Source organism: Primulina tabacum, chromosome 17, assembly GCF_025594145.1.
Source record: "Primulina tabacum isolate GXHZ01 chromosome 17, ASM2559414v2, whole genome shotgun sequence".
NCBI lineage: Eukaryota > Viridiplantae > Streptophyta > Magnoliopsida > Lamiales > Gesneriaceae > Primulina > Primulina tabacum.
This window is the reverse complement of record NC_134566.1, coordinates 977,342-994,331: the sequence shown is the minus strand read 5'-3', so window position 1 is coordinate 994,331 and position 16,990 is coordinate 977,342. Positions and strand designations below refer to the sequence as shown.

The window sequence follows — 16,990 nt, the reverse complement described above, 5'->3', positions numbered from 1 at the left end:
CTAAAAGATACGGGGAGTTTTTTTATTCCTTGCATGGTTGGTGATATTAGTTATAATAAAGATTTGTGTGATCTGGGTGCAAATATTAATTCGATGCTTTTTTCTGTGTTTATGAAGCTTGGATTGAGAGATCCAAAACCTACTAGAATGCCATTGCAATTGAAGGATATGTCAAAAAGTACCTACGAGGAGTCACTGAAGGCATGCTAGTTATAGTGGAAAAGTTCTTTTTTCTTGTGGATTTCGTGGTATTAGACGTGGAAGAGGACTTAGCGATGCCATTAATATCGGGGAGACTTTTCCTTGTAACTGTAAATGTACTTACAGATGTTAAAGAAGGGAAGTTGAAATTGAGAGTGAGAGATGAAGAAATCACTTTTGATGTTTTTAATATCCTTAAGCACACATTGCACAATAAATATTGTTTTAGGATTGATACTTTAGATTCACTTATTTGCAACTTTGTGCATGATACCTTGAAGGATCCAGTGGAAGCCACGCTCACTATTGAATTGCAAGATAAGGAGTTGGATGAGGCACAAATTGAAATATTAGGATACTTCAATGTCAATCCACCGTGGAAGAAGCAAGTCAAGTTAGATTGGAGGATTTGGGATATAAGGGAGACTTGAAAATTCCAGTGTAGAGGAACCACCAACCCTTGAGCTCATACCACCTCCACGTCTGACGTATACCTAAGGATAATAATTTTTCTGTTATCTCTTTTTTTAACAGATGGAATGGAGGCCAAATTGTTAAAATTCCTCAAGGACCACAGGAGTGCATTTGTGTGGAATGTGGCGGATATCAAGGGAATAATTCCATCAATTTGTATGCACAAAAGTTTAATTTAAGAGAAGTACTCACCTTTGGTGAAACCTAAAAGATGAATAAACCCAAAGATGCAAGAGGTAGTGAAATCTGAGACCATCAAACTTCTTGATACATGTATTATCTATCATATTCCTGACAACGCATAGGTAAGTCATGTTCAGTGTGTGCCCAATAAAGGTGGGCAACTTTGGTGAAAAATGAGAAATATGAATTCTATCGTATCCGAATGGGTGAAGAAAATAAGAAATTTATAGTTTTCTGCACACCACATTGTTATTATATTTGAAAAGTATTATCAATGAAATTGACTAATGCACCACATGTATTTAAAAGAAACATGGATACTTATTTAATGATATCTTGATTTTATAAATTTGGGAAGTATTATCGATGAGATTTTATAGTTTCTCTATTTCAGGTATATCTTCAGATTTGGAAGAAATTAAAGACTAGAGCATAATTAACCTAGCCACAAGTCGGATTGATATAGCGGGAAAATACCCAAGGATGGGGATGAAACCCAATTCCCATACTAAGGAGGTAAAACCATGGTATGAAGTTTGGACTCTTGTCACGGTCTATACCATAGAAACTAGTTTCTCGGAGATATCTGCACTACTAAAATCGATACAATAAATTGTTCATGAGACATGGGTGAATAATGACTATTTTTCTAGAGGAGATGTTATGGAGCTATACTTTTTTAGTGCAACACCAGAAGGACATGGAGAATATAGTTTTGTCTTAGATATATGGAAAATCAAGTTTCCATTCAAATTCTACCATAATTAATTTAATGGATCTTTTCTGTTAAATACCATGACAGAAAAAAATAAAGGGTTTGCATGAGAAATATTTGAAAAAATCTTTTGAGGAACAACAAGCTATCCAAATGTAAAAATACTCCCTAGAAATTCTGCAACATGTGGCTCACATTGGGAGATGATCAGAAAAAATATTTCTATAATGCCAAAACCAGAAAGATCCATATTTGGAGAAGGGTTTTCGCCCGAGATATGACCGAAAACACTTTGCAGAGACATGACCAAATAGTGAGGGATCACACAAGACGCGTCTTCCTCGAGGAACACAAAAAAAAGAAGATTTCCCGACAAATATTAATGGGTATGTCATTCAACCACTCCATTAGTGGAATACACAACCACTCAACCAACACCAAGAGTTGCAGAAAAAAGAAAATGGGGCCATTTCACAAGTAGTTGCCAACAACAATTCGCAACAACTGACAAAGAATAATGTAAAGTTATCAACCAAGTCTGAAGTCTGAATTTCAAATCCACCAAAGACCTATATATATATATCAAGGCAGAAAAAAGCTGAAAGAATCAATCATTCTCTTCAATTTTCTTAAATAATAAATATTCCAATATATTTTCAGTTTATGTGTATTATCTTTAAAGCTAAGACAAGTAGCTAAACAAGTTGTGTACTCCTCTATGGGGAGTTACTGTCATAATAATAAATATTATTTTTCAATAAAATTACCAGGATTTTGCCCATTTCATGTTAAATTTATTTACAAATTTAATTTGTTACGAAATAATGTCGTGCTAAATGTTGTTGAAGGAATCTACGTTAGAAACTATTTGTTGTGATTGTGTGGTTAGATCGTGAGGAACCGTCTATAAAACCTGATAGATACAACTCTGCGGCATTCTGGTCAAAAGGTTTTAGTTTACTTTATGGAAACACGATGAACTATAAAAAATAAAAAATAAAAGTAAATAAAATTAGAAAACATGGATAAAATTGAGATTTAATCTAATTTTGGACTAGAAAAGGACAAAACTGAAATAGTGAGCTATTTTAGGTCAAATAAAATTAAAGAGATTAAATCGAGAATTAGCTGAAAATAGGAGGACCAAAAAGGATATTATCCCATTTCCTTCATTGGGTCCTCTTCGATGGTTGTCGCTTCTGGATTGGGCTTTGGTTCTTTTGCTTATTGAGCGGACTCTTTATTTATCATTAATTTAAGTCCACCCATCAATCGTTGCTCCAAAAATAGACCGATCTTATTAATCAGTTTTCTTATATAATATTTAAATTAAATTACTATTTGCACTTCAAGTTAGAATAATTATTTAAGTAAAATAATCTTTAATTATTTTTAAAATCATGGTATTTTGAAAGAATTCTTTGGAAATTTTAGCTTAAATTTTTAATGACGTTTAATTCATCTAACATCAAGATCTCAAGTTTAACACAAAATGTCAAACAAATGACAGTGTTTTTCTTTAAACTCAAAAAAATAACGTAACTATCAATGCATCAACTTATTAAACCAACAAGAATTAACCGCAAGTATAAAGTGTCGAGTTTTAGTATATATAAGGATATACTAAAAAGCATGTACCAAATAAAATTATTTAAACTATGTTCAACCTACAAAAAAGAGCCAACAATTTTAAGTATACTAAACTAAAATAAAATAAGATAACAAAACTTTCAACTAACACAATTAAATTTAGTATGGAAAAATTCAGTGTGAGAAAACTATCAAGATTTCGGTTCACCGTTTTCGGGTCTTATATTATTTTTGATTGATATTAATTTCCTTTGGAAGCTTATGAATTTGGAAGGAAAATTCTTTTCAACTTTTGAAACGGCTGGTTTCTGAAATTTGTGTTCAAAGTTGACAAATCCAATTTTTTTTAGAGTAGATCTTCTGTGAGACGGTCTCACGAATCTTTATATGTGATACGGGTCAACTCTACCGATATTCACAATAAAAAATAATACTCTTAGCATAAAAAGTAATATTTTTTCATGGATGACTCAAATAAGAGATTCGTCTCACAAAATACGAATTATGAGACATCTCACATAAGTTTTTGTCTTCTTTTTATATGCGGTGTGCCACCATCTTTTTGTTGAGGAGGTGACCTTTTTAGCTAAAGAATCTCTTTTCTTTTTCGACATTTCATTTTAATTCCTCGATTTCACCTGTAAGACATGAAAATCATGGTTAGGAGATATAAATATAATCAAAAGAATTAATGAAGTTACGTCAAAATATGAATAAAATCGAATTAAAATGATATGATTTTTATGTGATCACACTGTGGTAATATAAATTGAATATATTATTTTATATTGCCCGTCTATATATTATTACACTATAAAATAATTTTAGACAATTTATGTTTATTTTTTTCAAAAATTTAAATATATAATTATGTTGAAAAAAATTGTACAATAGAATTAAATGAAAGAATTTCATTTGATTTTGGTTATATGAACCAAATAACTTTAATATTTTTTTTAAAAAAATTATTTAATCAACCCATACTTTATTGTATAATTGAAAAAATTATTTGAAATCAATTGAAAATAATTATATATTTTAAAATTATGTATATATTTTTATTTTATGATCTTCGATTATTTTTAACATTAAAAGTTTATTTTTAACATTAAAAGTTTAATTTATTATAATTTAATAATTTTATTAAATATTTATTTAATATAAAACATAGATTTTCTTATATTTATAAATACTATTTTTTTGTATATCATATACAAACAATAAATGAGTATTCAATAATAATAATAATATAAAATAACAAGTAAAATTTTGATTTTAACTATAAATTAAATTATTAAATAACATTAACCAAACAACAAAATTAAATTTTAAATTCTTATGTACTTTCATTTCGATTCCAAATCTCATTTTTAATTATCCCAAACAATAGTGTAAATTCTCTCGTGTGTGTGTGTTTTTCGTTGTCCTTGACACAATGCGAAATTCTCTCTAAATAAGTAAAAATCTACCCCAAAACAGTGGGCATCTTTCCGCCCTAAATTCATTCTTTTCAGTTTTTGGTCGTAAATCCCTCGATCTTCTCCGATTATACATCGCTACAATGGTAATGGTTTTTTTTTTTTTTCCATATAATTATATACTACACTTGAGTACTTGTTCTATTTTTCGTTCATTAGCGATGATAATTTCCTTAGTCAATTCTCTGCACTTTCTGTCTGTTTTTACGATCTTTGTGATCTGCAGAAATGGAAGTCCGAAACCTCAGAATTTTTTGGCATATGGTTTTATTTGTTTGATCCTTTTTCATTTTTTAAAAAGATTTCTAGATCTGATTTGGTATGTTCTTTTAGTACATGCTCGAATTTCGCACTTGCAGAAGTTTTGAAGCTCGATCTTGGGATTACTCAGTAGTATTAATTCAATGAGTGGGATTAATTTTTTTTTTTTTTGGCAATTATGGTTTTAAGTATAGGCCCTTTACCCAGGAAATATGTTGGTTTACATGAACCTTCTTAAGTATGTATAACTAACGGTGTTCAACCGGTCCAAGTCTGAATGATGTCATCTTCTCTACAATTGACAAACTGCATAGAAATAGCATTCATTTCCCATATTAATTTCTTTCTTTCAAATTATTATGTAAGTATCTGAATTACTTGTACTTGTAGTGATCTGATATCTCTTACAGGGTGACTATAGTGTTTATTAACATTCTTGGTTTCAACTACGAATACTGAATTGAGTAAAACAATCACTAATGGATAAAGTATGGGCAACTGTGAATTTTGGGATGCGATTGTTGTGGGGACCCGGACGCTAATCATCTTCTTAATCATCTTTGGGATTTAATTATCAATTAAGATAAACAGGGTCTAAAATTTTTTCTTTAAAATGCGGAAGGTAATGGAATCAATCTATTATACATCTCAGTATAAAAATACAATAATGTACAACAATTATTCAAACTAATCTAAGGTTCAACTACTAAATTTCAAGTATTAAAACAAGTCGACAATAAGTCCGGAATCACCACTCTAACTCATCTTCTCTCATCATCTTCTTGACCCCGATCCTGTCCCACCTGTTGTCATGCACACATACAAAACAAGACAACAGCCGGATACTCCGGTGAGAATAAATCCCAGTATAAAACATGTATACATGCATATACACAATATAAATCATAAAGCATATTATCATGCATAAAATTCATAACAATAGGTTTCATAGTCTAGGAAACCAAATCAAAATAAGCATGCAGTAACAATGGATTCCATAATCTCTGGAATCAAAATAAAATAAGCATGCAACTCAATTCCATTCATATTTTGACTCGACTCGACTCTAACTCTAGGGGATCCCGGTGTGAATAAGACGTCACTGTCTGTCACCTACCCTCCCAATCGGGGTAACTGTACGTCTTATTCCTAGACTTCGGTCATGTCTGTATCGAATGTCTACAATCGGAGTGAATCTGATCCGAAGCGTCGATACCACCGAACATCTAGTTTGGCAAGTCTGCCAATGACTCTCCTAGGTCAAATGCTTGAATATAAATCTATAAACAAGGCATCGTCATATCAAGAGATTTGAATATAATTCTATAAACAAATCAATTATATCAAAAGGTAAACAACAACCCTAGTATGTGATTTTGTTGGGCAACTCAAATTGAATCTCATTTGAGTTGTGTCTCCCCCAAAACAAAACATGAATTATACCTTTGTCTTCCCGGTCTGACGAAGACGAAGTCTTGTATTCCAATCTGTCCATAACCAATCTGGCAATGACAATCGTATAAATACAATATCAGTATATAATTCGATTCAAAACCTGTTCTGATCAATACTCAAATCGGTATATAATCTGATCCATATCTGAACAAGGTACAATCTAATTCATATCAATGATATCATGATACAATCGAAATCATTACTGAATCTGATCAATGTCAATCTACTGATGTTTCGACGGCATAACAATACAGTCACGATAACCCCGTCTATCTCAACATCACAGATATAATACCAGAATTCATAACCAGTATCAGTATAACTCATAATCTGAATAATAACACAACTCTGATATAAAATCTCAACTAAATCAACTCTGAAATTCATAACAATTTCATAAATAGTCTATTCTTTGATCTGACTTCAGTTATACCATGTCTACTGTAGCAGAAACATTATATCTGATTCATATTCAATTCTAACAATATCATAAATTCAAATCATGTCTAAACGTAACGAAACTTACGTCCAGTTGTAGGCTGCGTCGATAGGAACACAGCACTGAAGTCGAATTCAAAAACAGACGGACGGATTTCTCACAAAAGGCGTAAGAATATTTCAATTCTTTTTTTGCACTTCCTCGGCTCTTTCCTCCCTTCCTTCTTATGAATTTGCATGCAGGTATATATATATATATATATAGATCACATTGCATGTAAGGCAGATGGCTAAATGTGCTTACTGCACGTTTCACCGCGGGTGCGCTAGGCATATTGATCATCATCCAAAATTTCAGAAACAGCGACCGCGGGTGCGCTCTGTCTTGCACCGCGGGTGCGCTGACCTCACTGTAGCAGAACCGCGGGTGCGGTCTGTCTAGCACCGCGGGTGCGGTGTCACTTCCGTAATTAATCTCCAACTCTCTGTCCATCAACCGCGGGTGCGGTCTTGTTCGTAGCGCGGTTGCGGTCTAGACTTTATGCAACACTTCGTAATCTCATTTAGTGCTTCTCATTACATGTCATGCATACTCATATCTTCCGAATATCACATCAATGAAGACTAATAAATCTCGAGCCTTACATTTCTCCCCCTCTAAGAAATGATTTCGTCCTCGAAATCACAAGTAATCAATTGAGATATATCAGAAGAATTGTATACAGAGTTTAAATCAAAACTCATCTCAATAACTCCATTCTGAAATCTTAATCTCATGCCAAGTTCTGTCTTTCAGATAGTCTCTTTGAGGCCCTGTCACTTACTGTATTTCCAGTAATAGAATAGTCTTCATTCTGAAATATCTTTCTTGTACGGATCTGTGATTCTAAATTGGAATAATAATTCAAGAGCATAATATCATAATACCCTTCGAAATAACTCTGACCGAATCAATCTCACAATACTGGCTATACAACCTCCGTATATATCAATCAACGGCTCGTACCAAATCAATATCATCAGCTGTTAGCAAATCTGTTTATCCCAGTCAATGATATATTCAATCTTCGGCCCTAAATACCAATCGTCATCATCCGACGTTGGCATATTAAGTCTGTCCGGTCTGGGCTATCTTCATTCTCTTCTGAATTAGCTACATTTTCTTTGTCATATTTCTGACCGTATCAAATCTTATCTCAGGTGTCTCCGAGATATTATTCTTATATCAAAGAAATCTGCAGTACTCACTGTACAATATATCATCTGTAACTATTTCATTACTTTTCTGATGGCTATTATCATACTATAATTCACACAGTGACAATATGTCATATCAACTGGTGCTAGCATCCAGCACTGCCACTCCCTGGATATCTTTCAATATCCAGATAGTACACTCTGGCTATCTGTCAGTCTGTGGATAATATATGAATGAGTTCATGGTGTATTCTGCCACAATTACAAACTCATTCAAAATCACAATCTGATATAGTCTAGTTCTACATTCTGATCAATCTGACCATTTCTTTGACATCGATCTTTGTCATCTAGTCATGTTTGTACGTCATCTTGTACAAACTAATAGATATAGATTGAACAATATGTCAATCACAATCATATCATATCACAATCTGGAAAGTATTGCAGTGGTCTTATTACGAAATTCATCGAAATATCCTCCCCATGTCTAGTCAAGAATATACAAATTCTGTAATAAATCTTTTGATCTCTATCTTTCTATCTTCATTTATTGGCGGTTCAGACATTTCAGTACAATTCTGCCAACATTTCAGCATAAATTCTGCCATAACTGATTTAATCTGTCGATATCAAAACTATCTGTTCGAATTATCATATACTTTCTGTTACCGGAATGACTACTGAATCTATTTCTGTGCGCTTCTGACCCCATCTCTCATTTCCAATTCGAACTATTTGGTATAAACAATCAGTTAATGATATAAATTAAGGAAAAATACCTACCTGGTATTCGGTTCTGACTATCGATATCAAATTCTGTTGTACAATTCTGAAACATTTGGCATCACAAGATAATCATTCTCATACCGTAACAAAATCACATATCTGCTACTCTGATCGATGTTCTGTTCTGATTATCGAAATTAAGTTCTGAACATTCTGATTATATCCCTGAACTGCCGAAATTCTTGAATTCAGTTCTGATTCGGTTTGAATAATCTATATCAAACACTGACTCAGAATAACAGTACTATCAAATCAGATTCATAATATCAATAATCTATACGGATCTAGTGAGTTCAGTAAACTCATAAAATTGCAATTTCTGGCAATAGTGTCAATTCGGACTAATCAATCATATCTTCATGTCGCTCAGATCAACTGCTATATATCATCTGCAAATATAATATGCCCCCAAACAATATAAGCTGTCTCAAATACTGTTTTAGAACAATAACAATACTCAAGCAGATACAAAACAACAATCGTATACGATAATCTATCAATTCAGACCAAAATAAATTTCTGACAATTCTGACATTTCTGAAATTTCTGATCTTTCTGATCTTTCTGATATCGGTATCATTCTCAGCCACTGATCATAATCTCAACTGTGTCAAATTCAATCAGTATACTAACTTCAGATATCATATACTCGGAATACAATCTGTTTCAAACAGGATTCATATCTGAAAATTTCTGTATACAATAATCATAGTTCTCAGAGTATTCAATACAATCTTCAGATATTCGATTCAATCAATCAGATGCTACAAATATATCAAAATGTCATAGATACAACAAGCATAAAATCATCAGAATATATCTGAACATACTGAAATATGCCAAAGAGAAACATTAAATCAGATGTAACTCCTGGTCGGTACTCTTCTACTGATCTTTCAATTCTTACAGTGTCATTCCGTACATTCAATATCATTCTGTACTGAATTCTAAAACACAACCAGTACCTGGTATCAATTCAATTCTGAAATCTATCTTTCTGATATAAAGCAAATCTGAAATCTTATCTGGGCAAACATCAGCCAACTCGTACATCATTGGCAAATCTGCCAATGCTAGACTCGATTTCAGTATGTCTACTGAATACATAAGGATGCCATCTGTTCCTTTCTATAACAATCGAGTCCCTAGACAACACAAATATCAAAGAAATTCTGAATCTAGAATCCTTACCGTGAAATCTCTACTCATCAGCCATATCTGGTCTGAATCTTATACTCTCCTGACAAGAATCTATAACAGTTCTGTACTTGTTCAGCATATTAATATCAATAATGCGGTCAACTCAGACATACAAGCACATCATAATCTAACTCGACCTCATTCTCATCTTACTGTAGTATACAATATTTCACAGAAATCTCTGATATCAATCTTTCTTTCCCAACAAGTAAGGGAATCAATACTACAGTACAATCAGCCTCAACAGATACAGCGTATCTCAATGCAACTCAGTCAAAGATACTCGTAGGGAATGCATTAGTATATATCAATACCTATGCAATATAATCATAAAAGAACAGTACCTGCCACTCTATCATCAGGTGTGTCCGGTGTCTGTTCCTCGGTCTTCTGCTCCCTAAAATCTTCCGGAACTTCTTTGAGGACAAACTCTAGCAAGGTGTCCCGGCTATCTACAAATATGGCAACTACCAGTCACTCCCTGGCATTGCTCTGTGGGATGTCTCCCTCCGCAAGTTCTGCAATATACTCCAGTATGACTCGGGCTGGAACTACTGGAGCTAGACGAACCACCCAGTCCGCTCCCCAACTTCTTGAATGGCTTCTTTCGAGCTTTCCGCAAATCTTGCTTTCCACTCGTACTGCCGCGATCAAATCGGAGAGGGGATTGTTGTACCTGGGGTTGCATCTCACACACCCTTTTTAGTTGTCTAATCAGACTCGCCTCCGCTCTCTTCGCTTTACTCAAGGCATCAACAAAATGGTAAGGTCGCTGCATATTCATCAATGCAACTATCTCCGAGTTCAATCCTCTGATGAACTGATCCGCTACAGCTTCATCATTCTCAATTACATGAGGAACAAAACGCAGTAGAGTAGAGAATTTAGCAACATATCCTTCAATATTCAGTTGACCTTGTCTCAAATTCTCAAACTCTGCTTTCTTGTCCTCCCGGTACGAAACTGAGAAAAATCTTCGATAAAATTCAGTTCTGAATATTTCCCACGAAATCACTGTACCTCTCTGTTCTAGCATTCTTTTACTTGTAATCCACCAACTTCTGGCAGTCTCTCGTAACTGGTGGAATATCAGTTTAATTCTCTGCTCATCTGAATAATCAAGTAAATCAAACAGTATTTCTATGTCATCAAACCAGTTCTCACAATCTTCAGACGTCTCGACACCACTCAGAATCGGCGGCTGAAATAACTGAAATTCTTCCAACTGTATTTCCATCTGAGTTTCTGATACATCTATCTGTTCAGTCGAAGTACTACCCCTTTCTGGAATTCTCCGTGGAGGTATATCTGCTTATCAAAGCATTAGTACTCAATACTACAAATCTGTTCCAATCTTTCTCTGATCATCTTACTGCTGATCATGAATCAGATCTGATTCATACTCAATGATACATAATCTCAACTCAAATCAGATAATCAGGTAAACATGTATTTCAAAGCAGTAAAGCATAATGTCATGCTAGCACACACAATGTAAGTCAACATTAAAATAAATCTCATGCTAGCAATCACATGTAAGGAAAGAAAACTCACTCTACCCCGCTCATTCTCTTCTATCTCAGTCTAAAGGATCTATCGCTCTGATACCACCTGTTGTGGGGACCCGGACGCTAATCATCTTCTTAATCATCTTTGGGATTTAATTATCAATTAAGATAAACAGGGTCTAAAATTTTTTCTTTAAAATGCGGAAGGTAATGGAATCAATATATTATACATCTCAGTATAAAAGTACAATAATGTACAACAATTATTCAAACTAGTCTAAGGTTCAACTACTAAATTTCAAGTATTAAACCAAGTCGACAATAAGTCCGGAATTACCACTCTAACTCATCTTCTCTCATCATCTTCTTGACCCCGATCCTGTCCCACCTGTTGTCATGCACACATACAAAACAAGACAACAGTCGGATACTCCGGTGAGAATAAATCCCAGTATAAAACATGTATACATGCATATACACAATATAAATCATAAAGCATATTATCATGCATAAAATTCATAACAATAGGTTTCATAGTCTAGGAAACCAAATCAAAATAAGACTCGACTCGACTCTAACTCTAGGGATCCCGGTGTGAATAAGACGTCACTGTCTGTCACCTACCCTCCCAATCGGGGTAACTGTACGTCTTATTCCTAGACTTCGGTCATGTCTGTACCGAATGTCTACACTCGGAGTGAATCTGATCCGAAGCGTCGATACCACCGAACATCTAGTTTGGCAAGTCTGCCAATGACTCTCCTAGGTCAAATGCTTGAATATAAATCTATAAACAAGGCATCGTCATATCAAGAGATTTGAATATAATTCTATAAACAAATCAATTATATCAAAAGGTAAACAACAACCCTAGTATGTGATTTTGTTGGGCAACTCAAATTGAATCTCATTTGAGTTGTGTCTCCCCCAAAACAAAACATGAATTATACCTTTGTCTTCCCGGTCTGACGAAGACGAAGTCTTGTATTCCAATCTGTCCATAACCAGTCTGGCAATGACAATCGTATAAATACAATATCAGTATATAATTCGATTCAAAACCTGTTCTGATCAATACTCAAATCGGTATATAATCTGATCCATATCTGAACAAGGTACAATCTAATTCATATCAATGATATCATAATACAATCGAAATCATTACTGAATCTGATCAATGTCAATCTACTGATGTTTCGACGGCATAACAATACAGTCACGATAACCCCGTCTATCTCAACATCACAGATATAATACCAGAATTTATAACCAGTATCAGTATAACTCATAATCTGAATAATAACACAACTCTGATATAAAATCTCAACTAAATCAACTCTGAAATTCATAACAATTTCATAAATAGTCTATTCTTTGATCTGACTTCAGTTATACCATGTCTACTGTAGCAGAAACATTATATCTGATTCATATTCAATTCTGACAATATCATAAATTCAAATCATGTCTAAACGTAACGAAACTTACGTCCAGTTGTAGCCTGCGTCGATAGGAACACAGTACTGAAGTCGAATTCAAAAACAGACGGACGGATTTCTCACAAAAGGCGTAAGAATATTTCAATTCTTTTTTTGCACTTCCTCGGCTCTTTCCTCCCTTCCTTCTCATGAATTTGCATGCAGGTATATATATATATATATAGATCACATTGCATGTAAGGCACATGGCTAAATGTGCTTACTGCACGTTTCACCGCGGGTGCGGTATTTCTCACACCGCGGGTGCGCTAGGCATATTGATCATCATCCAAAATTTCAGAAACAGCGACCGCGGGTGCGCTGACCTCACTGTAGCAGAACCGCGGGTGCGGTCTGTCTAGCACCGCGGGTGCGGTCTTGTTCGTAGCGCGGTTGCGGTCTAGACTTTATGCAACACTTCGTAATCTCATTTAGTGCTTCTCATTACATGTCATGCATACTCATATCTTCCGAATATCACATCAATGAAGACTAATAAATCTCGAGCCTTACAATTGTTGAACCAATGTTTTGTTGAACTTAACTATGAACTAACTTCTTAACACAACTGAGTTCATAGCAAGTGAAAATAAGGAAGCTGGGAATGTTTCATGGAATTCTCACTAAGAAAATAATAGTCTTTATAGTAGTCAGTGCCTATGATAGATTTCAAAATTATGATATACGTTACTCCCGTACTGATGGCATACCCGTAGGATGTATAGATTTCTCATGAATTTTTTGTAGGACTTATTTTTATTTTAATGTATCCAATGGTGTAAATGATGAGGATGCTTCCCGGTGTGGTACGGACCAAATCCTTCTTATTACTTGACTACATCTCATTAGGAGTTAGACATCCATGTTGGCGAACTTTCGGGCTTCGGCCCTTACAATCCTCTAGTAGACTCTTTCCTCTCAAATTTCTTTTGTGAAAATAAAATTTTTAGTCACATAACTTGCACATTTTTCATTTTTGGTCATGTTATTTGTCAATTCATAGTCTTAGTTGACTACTATTTTTTTCAATTTTAGTCATTTTCCACCGGAATACAAACATAACGCCGATGAATGCTGACATGACACCGGAAAATGAAATATGTGCAAGTCATTCGACCAAAAATGTTGTTCTCCAAATTCTTTTTATGGAGTCAGGAATACGTAAAAACTGCTCGGTTGGGAATTCACGTCCTAGGAAAATGATTAATCAGTAGGGATCGTGTTGAATTTCTTTTTTTTGGGGTCTCGTTTTGCTTACCTATATGATGAAGTCTTTTTAAGAATAAATTTGAATTGTTCGACTAGGAAAATCTGCCTTGTGCAGTATGAATCCAAAAGCCTTATTTAATACAAAAATGTCAAATCTTTTCAAGATTTTATCTGGCTTGGCTTTGTTAAGGTACACAGAAATAGTTCTTCCACGGTCAATAAGGTTTGGACTGAGTGAATGCTATCGGCTTGGCCCCTAGGCGAAAAAAATTTAAATTTTTATGCTCTATTTTGTACTAACTTCCAAATTTTGTTTGAATCCACCCATTTGTCTTTTGGTCTTGCCTCCTCTCTTTAGAAATCCTGTATATTGCCCTATCGTTGATAGACATGGTCACATGGCCATGCAATATAGAGGGGAGCACGTGGTTGTTTCTATATCTTTTACATTGTCTTTGAACATATTTTTTGGACATGACAATGGTAAATATACGAAGTCATCGTGCCTCCGCAACTTTTGATTTTCTTGTCTATTTTTTATGTGCCTGATCATCTTTAATTAAAATTATGACTGACATATTTTGGAATCATGTTTCTTCAACCCGTTTGGATATAGTTAATTAGTGACTTTATAGGTTTTCAATTATTTTTTCGGACCAGTTACCTTACCAAAGTAATTTAAAAGAGCCGATCCATGTTATCTATTAATTGTGGATGCCCTACTTCACTGAATTGCTTTTGTAAATATTGCAGTGCAAAATATGTTGATTCTTAAAGATGTAGGGTGATTAATTTTGTCAGTTAATTGTTCTACCTATAAAATAATTTTGTCGATTCTATGAGCATTTGTTTTGTTCTTTTAATGTATAGGCTAATGCAGCATCAGGAATGGCCGTTCACGATGACTGCAAACTGAAGTTTATGGAGTTGAAAGCTAAGCGCACCCACCGCTTCATAGTTTACAAGATTGAGGAGAAGCAGAAGGAGGTGATCGTTGAAAAACTTGGCGAACCAGCTCAAACTTATGATGACTTCATTGCAAACCTTCCTGCTGAAGAGTGTCGATATGCTGTATATGATTTTGAATTTCTGACCGAGGATAATGTCCCAAAAAGCAGAATTTTCTTCATTGCCTGGTAGTTCTTCTTACCATCATACACCATATATGTCCTTTCCACAATTTTGTGTGCGATAACATTTGCGGGTTTTGTTGATTATATGTTCTAAGGTCTCCCGACACAGCAAAGGTGAGGAGCAAAATGATCTATGCCAGCTCAAAAGACAGGTTCAAGAGGGAATTAGATGGAATACAGGTAGAGCTTCAAGCCACTGACCCAACCGAGGTGGGTCTTGATGTCTTCAAAACTCGAGCCAATTAAACGCTTCAATCTACAAAAGTGCAGCAAAGTATGTCTTACTGCTTTACTCGAGCGAAATGTTAATAGTTTGTGGAACTTGTGGTACTTGCCTGGCTATGATATTGGTGTGTTGTTGAAGTTCTATCTTGTATTCGTGTCTTTACCCGATCAAATTCTGTGATTTTAAACTTATTTTCTGGTTGTGTAATCTGTCTTGTGAATCGCTTGGGGCTCGACGAGTATCAGCAGATTGGTTTTCTATTTCTCACAAAATGTATTATCCTCGTTTGAACAGAAGGCTTCCATACCTATTATCCCAGAATGAGCTTCATGCATTTAACTTCGCTTGTGCTGCTTATATATTTTTATTTTGACCGGAATGGGCCTTATTTGTGTTAAACTCCTGCTCAAGCTAATTTACTCGTCCACTAATGTGTGCTATTTTTTTTTTTTTTACTTGTGAGGATTGTTGAGTATCTCTTAAAACTTGAAATTACTTTGTACCAAGCAATGACTTCTCTTTTAGCCGCGCTAACAATGATGAGCAGACCTATATGTTTTTCTCTATTAAGTAATCTTTTATAAAAAAAATTAGAGATTGTATCAAAATTAAATTATAAATTAAAGATTGTATCAAAATTAAATTATTGTTATGTATATATATATTTTAAAATTTCGAGATTGCAAGCAATTGATTTTTTGGGGCGTTTTTTTAATGCCCGGGCAGAGTTTTTATGTGGATCTCAATACTTGAGTACAAAGTTGGTTCACAAACTTTTCAGGTCGGCTTTCAAATTATTTGATTCGTATTGAATTTATCAATTTCGAGTTATATTTTGGTTCGAATATGTTTGAACTTTTGTCGAGTTGAACTCTAGCCCAAATCATATTGGTCGATAGTTCGCAAGTCGCTCGCGGATCTTGATATTTTATTTATAGAATATAAAAATATATTAAATAAATAGATTTTGAGTCTTTCTATTATTATTTTGTACAATAGTTCGCTAATATGTTTGAATTTTTGTAGTCGAATTCAAGCTCAAGCCTTCATTGAAACGGTACACGAACATAATTTTTTGATCTTCAATTGAGCTCAAGCTTGAATATATATCTTTCGAGACAAAATTTTTTCGACATATTTGATTTGATTCAGATCATTTGCACCATGTGCTTAAGACTCTCAGTGTCCAATTTGGGTTGTCTTTTGACGGAGGAAAATGTTAATGTGAAGTCAAACTTATTTTTTGAATTAAACAGAAGACCCTTGATTATTTCCCTAGGATAAATTCATCCTGTCCGGATATGAGTCGAATCTAATTGTTAATCTAATTCAATACATTCAATATTCTTTTTGAGATTAAATATTATACATGGATTACATGGATAGTGGATTAGACGGTATTTTCGAGATTATTGTATTGAAACCTGGAATAACTGATGTTATATATGCAATGAA

At 34.1% G+C, this 16,990-nt stretch overlaps 1 protein-coding gene across 1 annotated transcript; it reads left to right on the top strand.

Annotated features, from left to right (window-relative positions):
* The first annotated feature begins 4,534 nt into the window (after nucleotides 1-4,534).
* On the top strand, nucleotides 4,535-15,878 carry LOC142531101 (actin-depolymerizing factor 2). The gene is made up of 3 exons (XM_075637131.1): nucleotides 4,535-4,727; nucleotides 15,047-15,312; nucleotides 15,405-15,878. The coding sequence occupies exons 1-3, from the start codon at nucleotides 4,725-4,727 to the stop codon at nucleotides 15,553-15,555; spliced, it is 420 nt and encodes a 139-aa protein (XP_075493246.1). The 5' UTR covers nucleotides 4,535-4,724; the 3' UTR covers nucleotides 15,556-15,878.
* Nucleotides 15,879-16,990: the final 1,112 nt, after the last annotated feature.

Coding starts and splice junctions, on each gene's coding strand:
- LOC142531101 (XM_075637131.1), top strand. Junction 15,313..15,404: donor AGAATTTTCTTCATTGCCTG/GTAGTTCTTCTT, acceptor ATATGTTCTAAG/GTCTCCCGACACAGCAAAGG.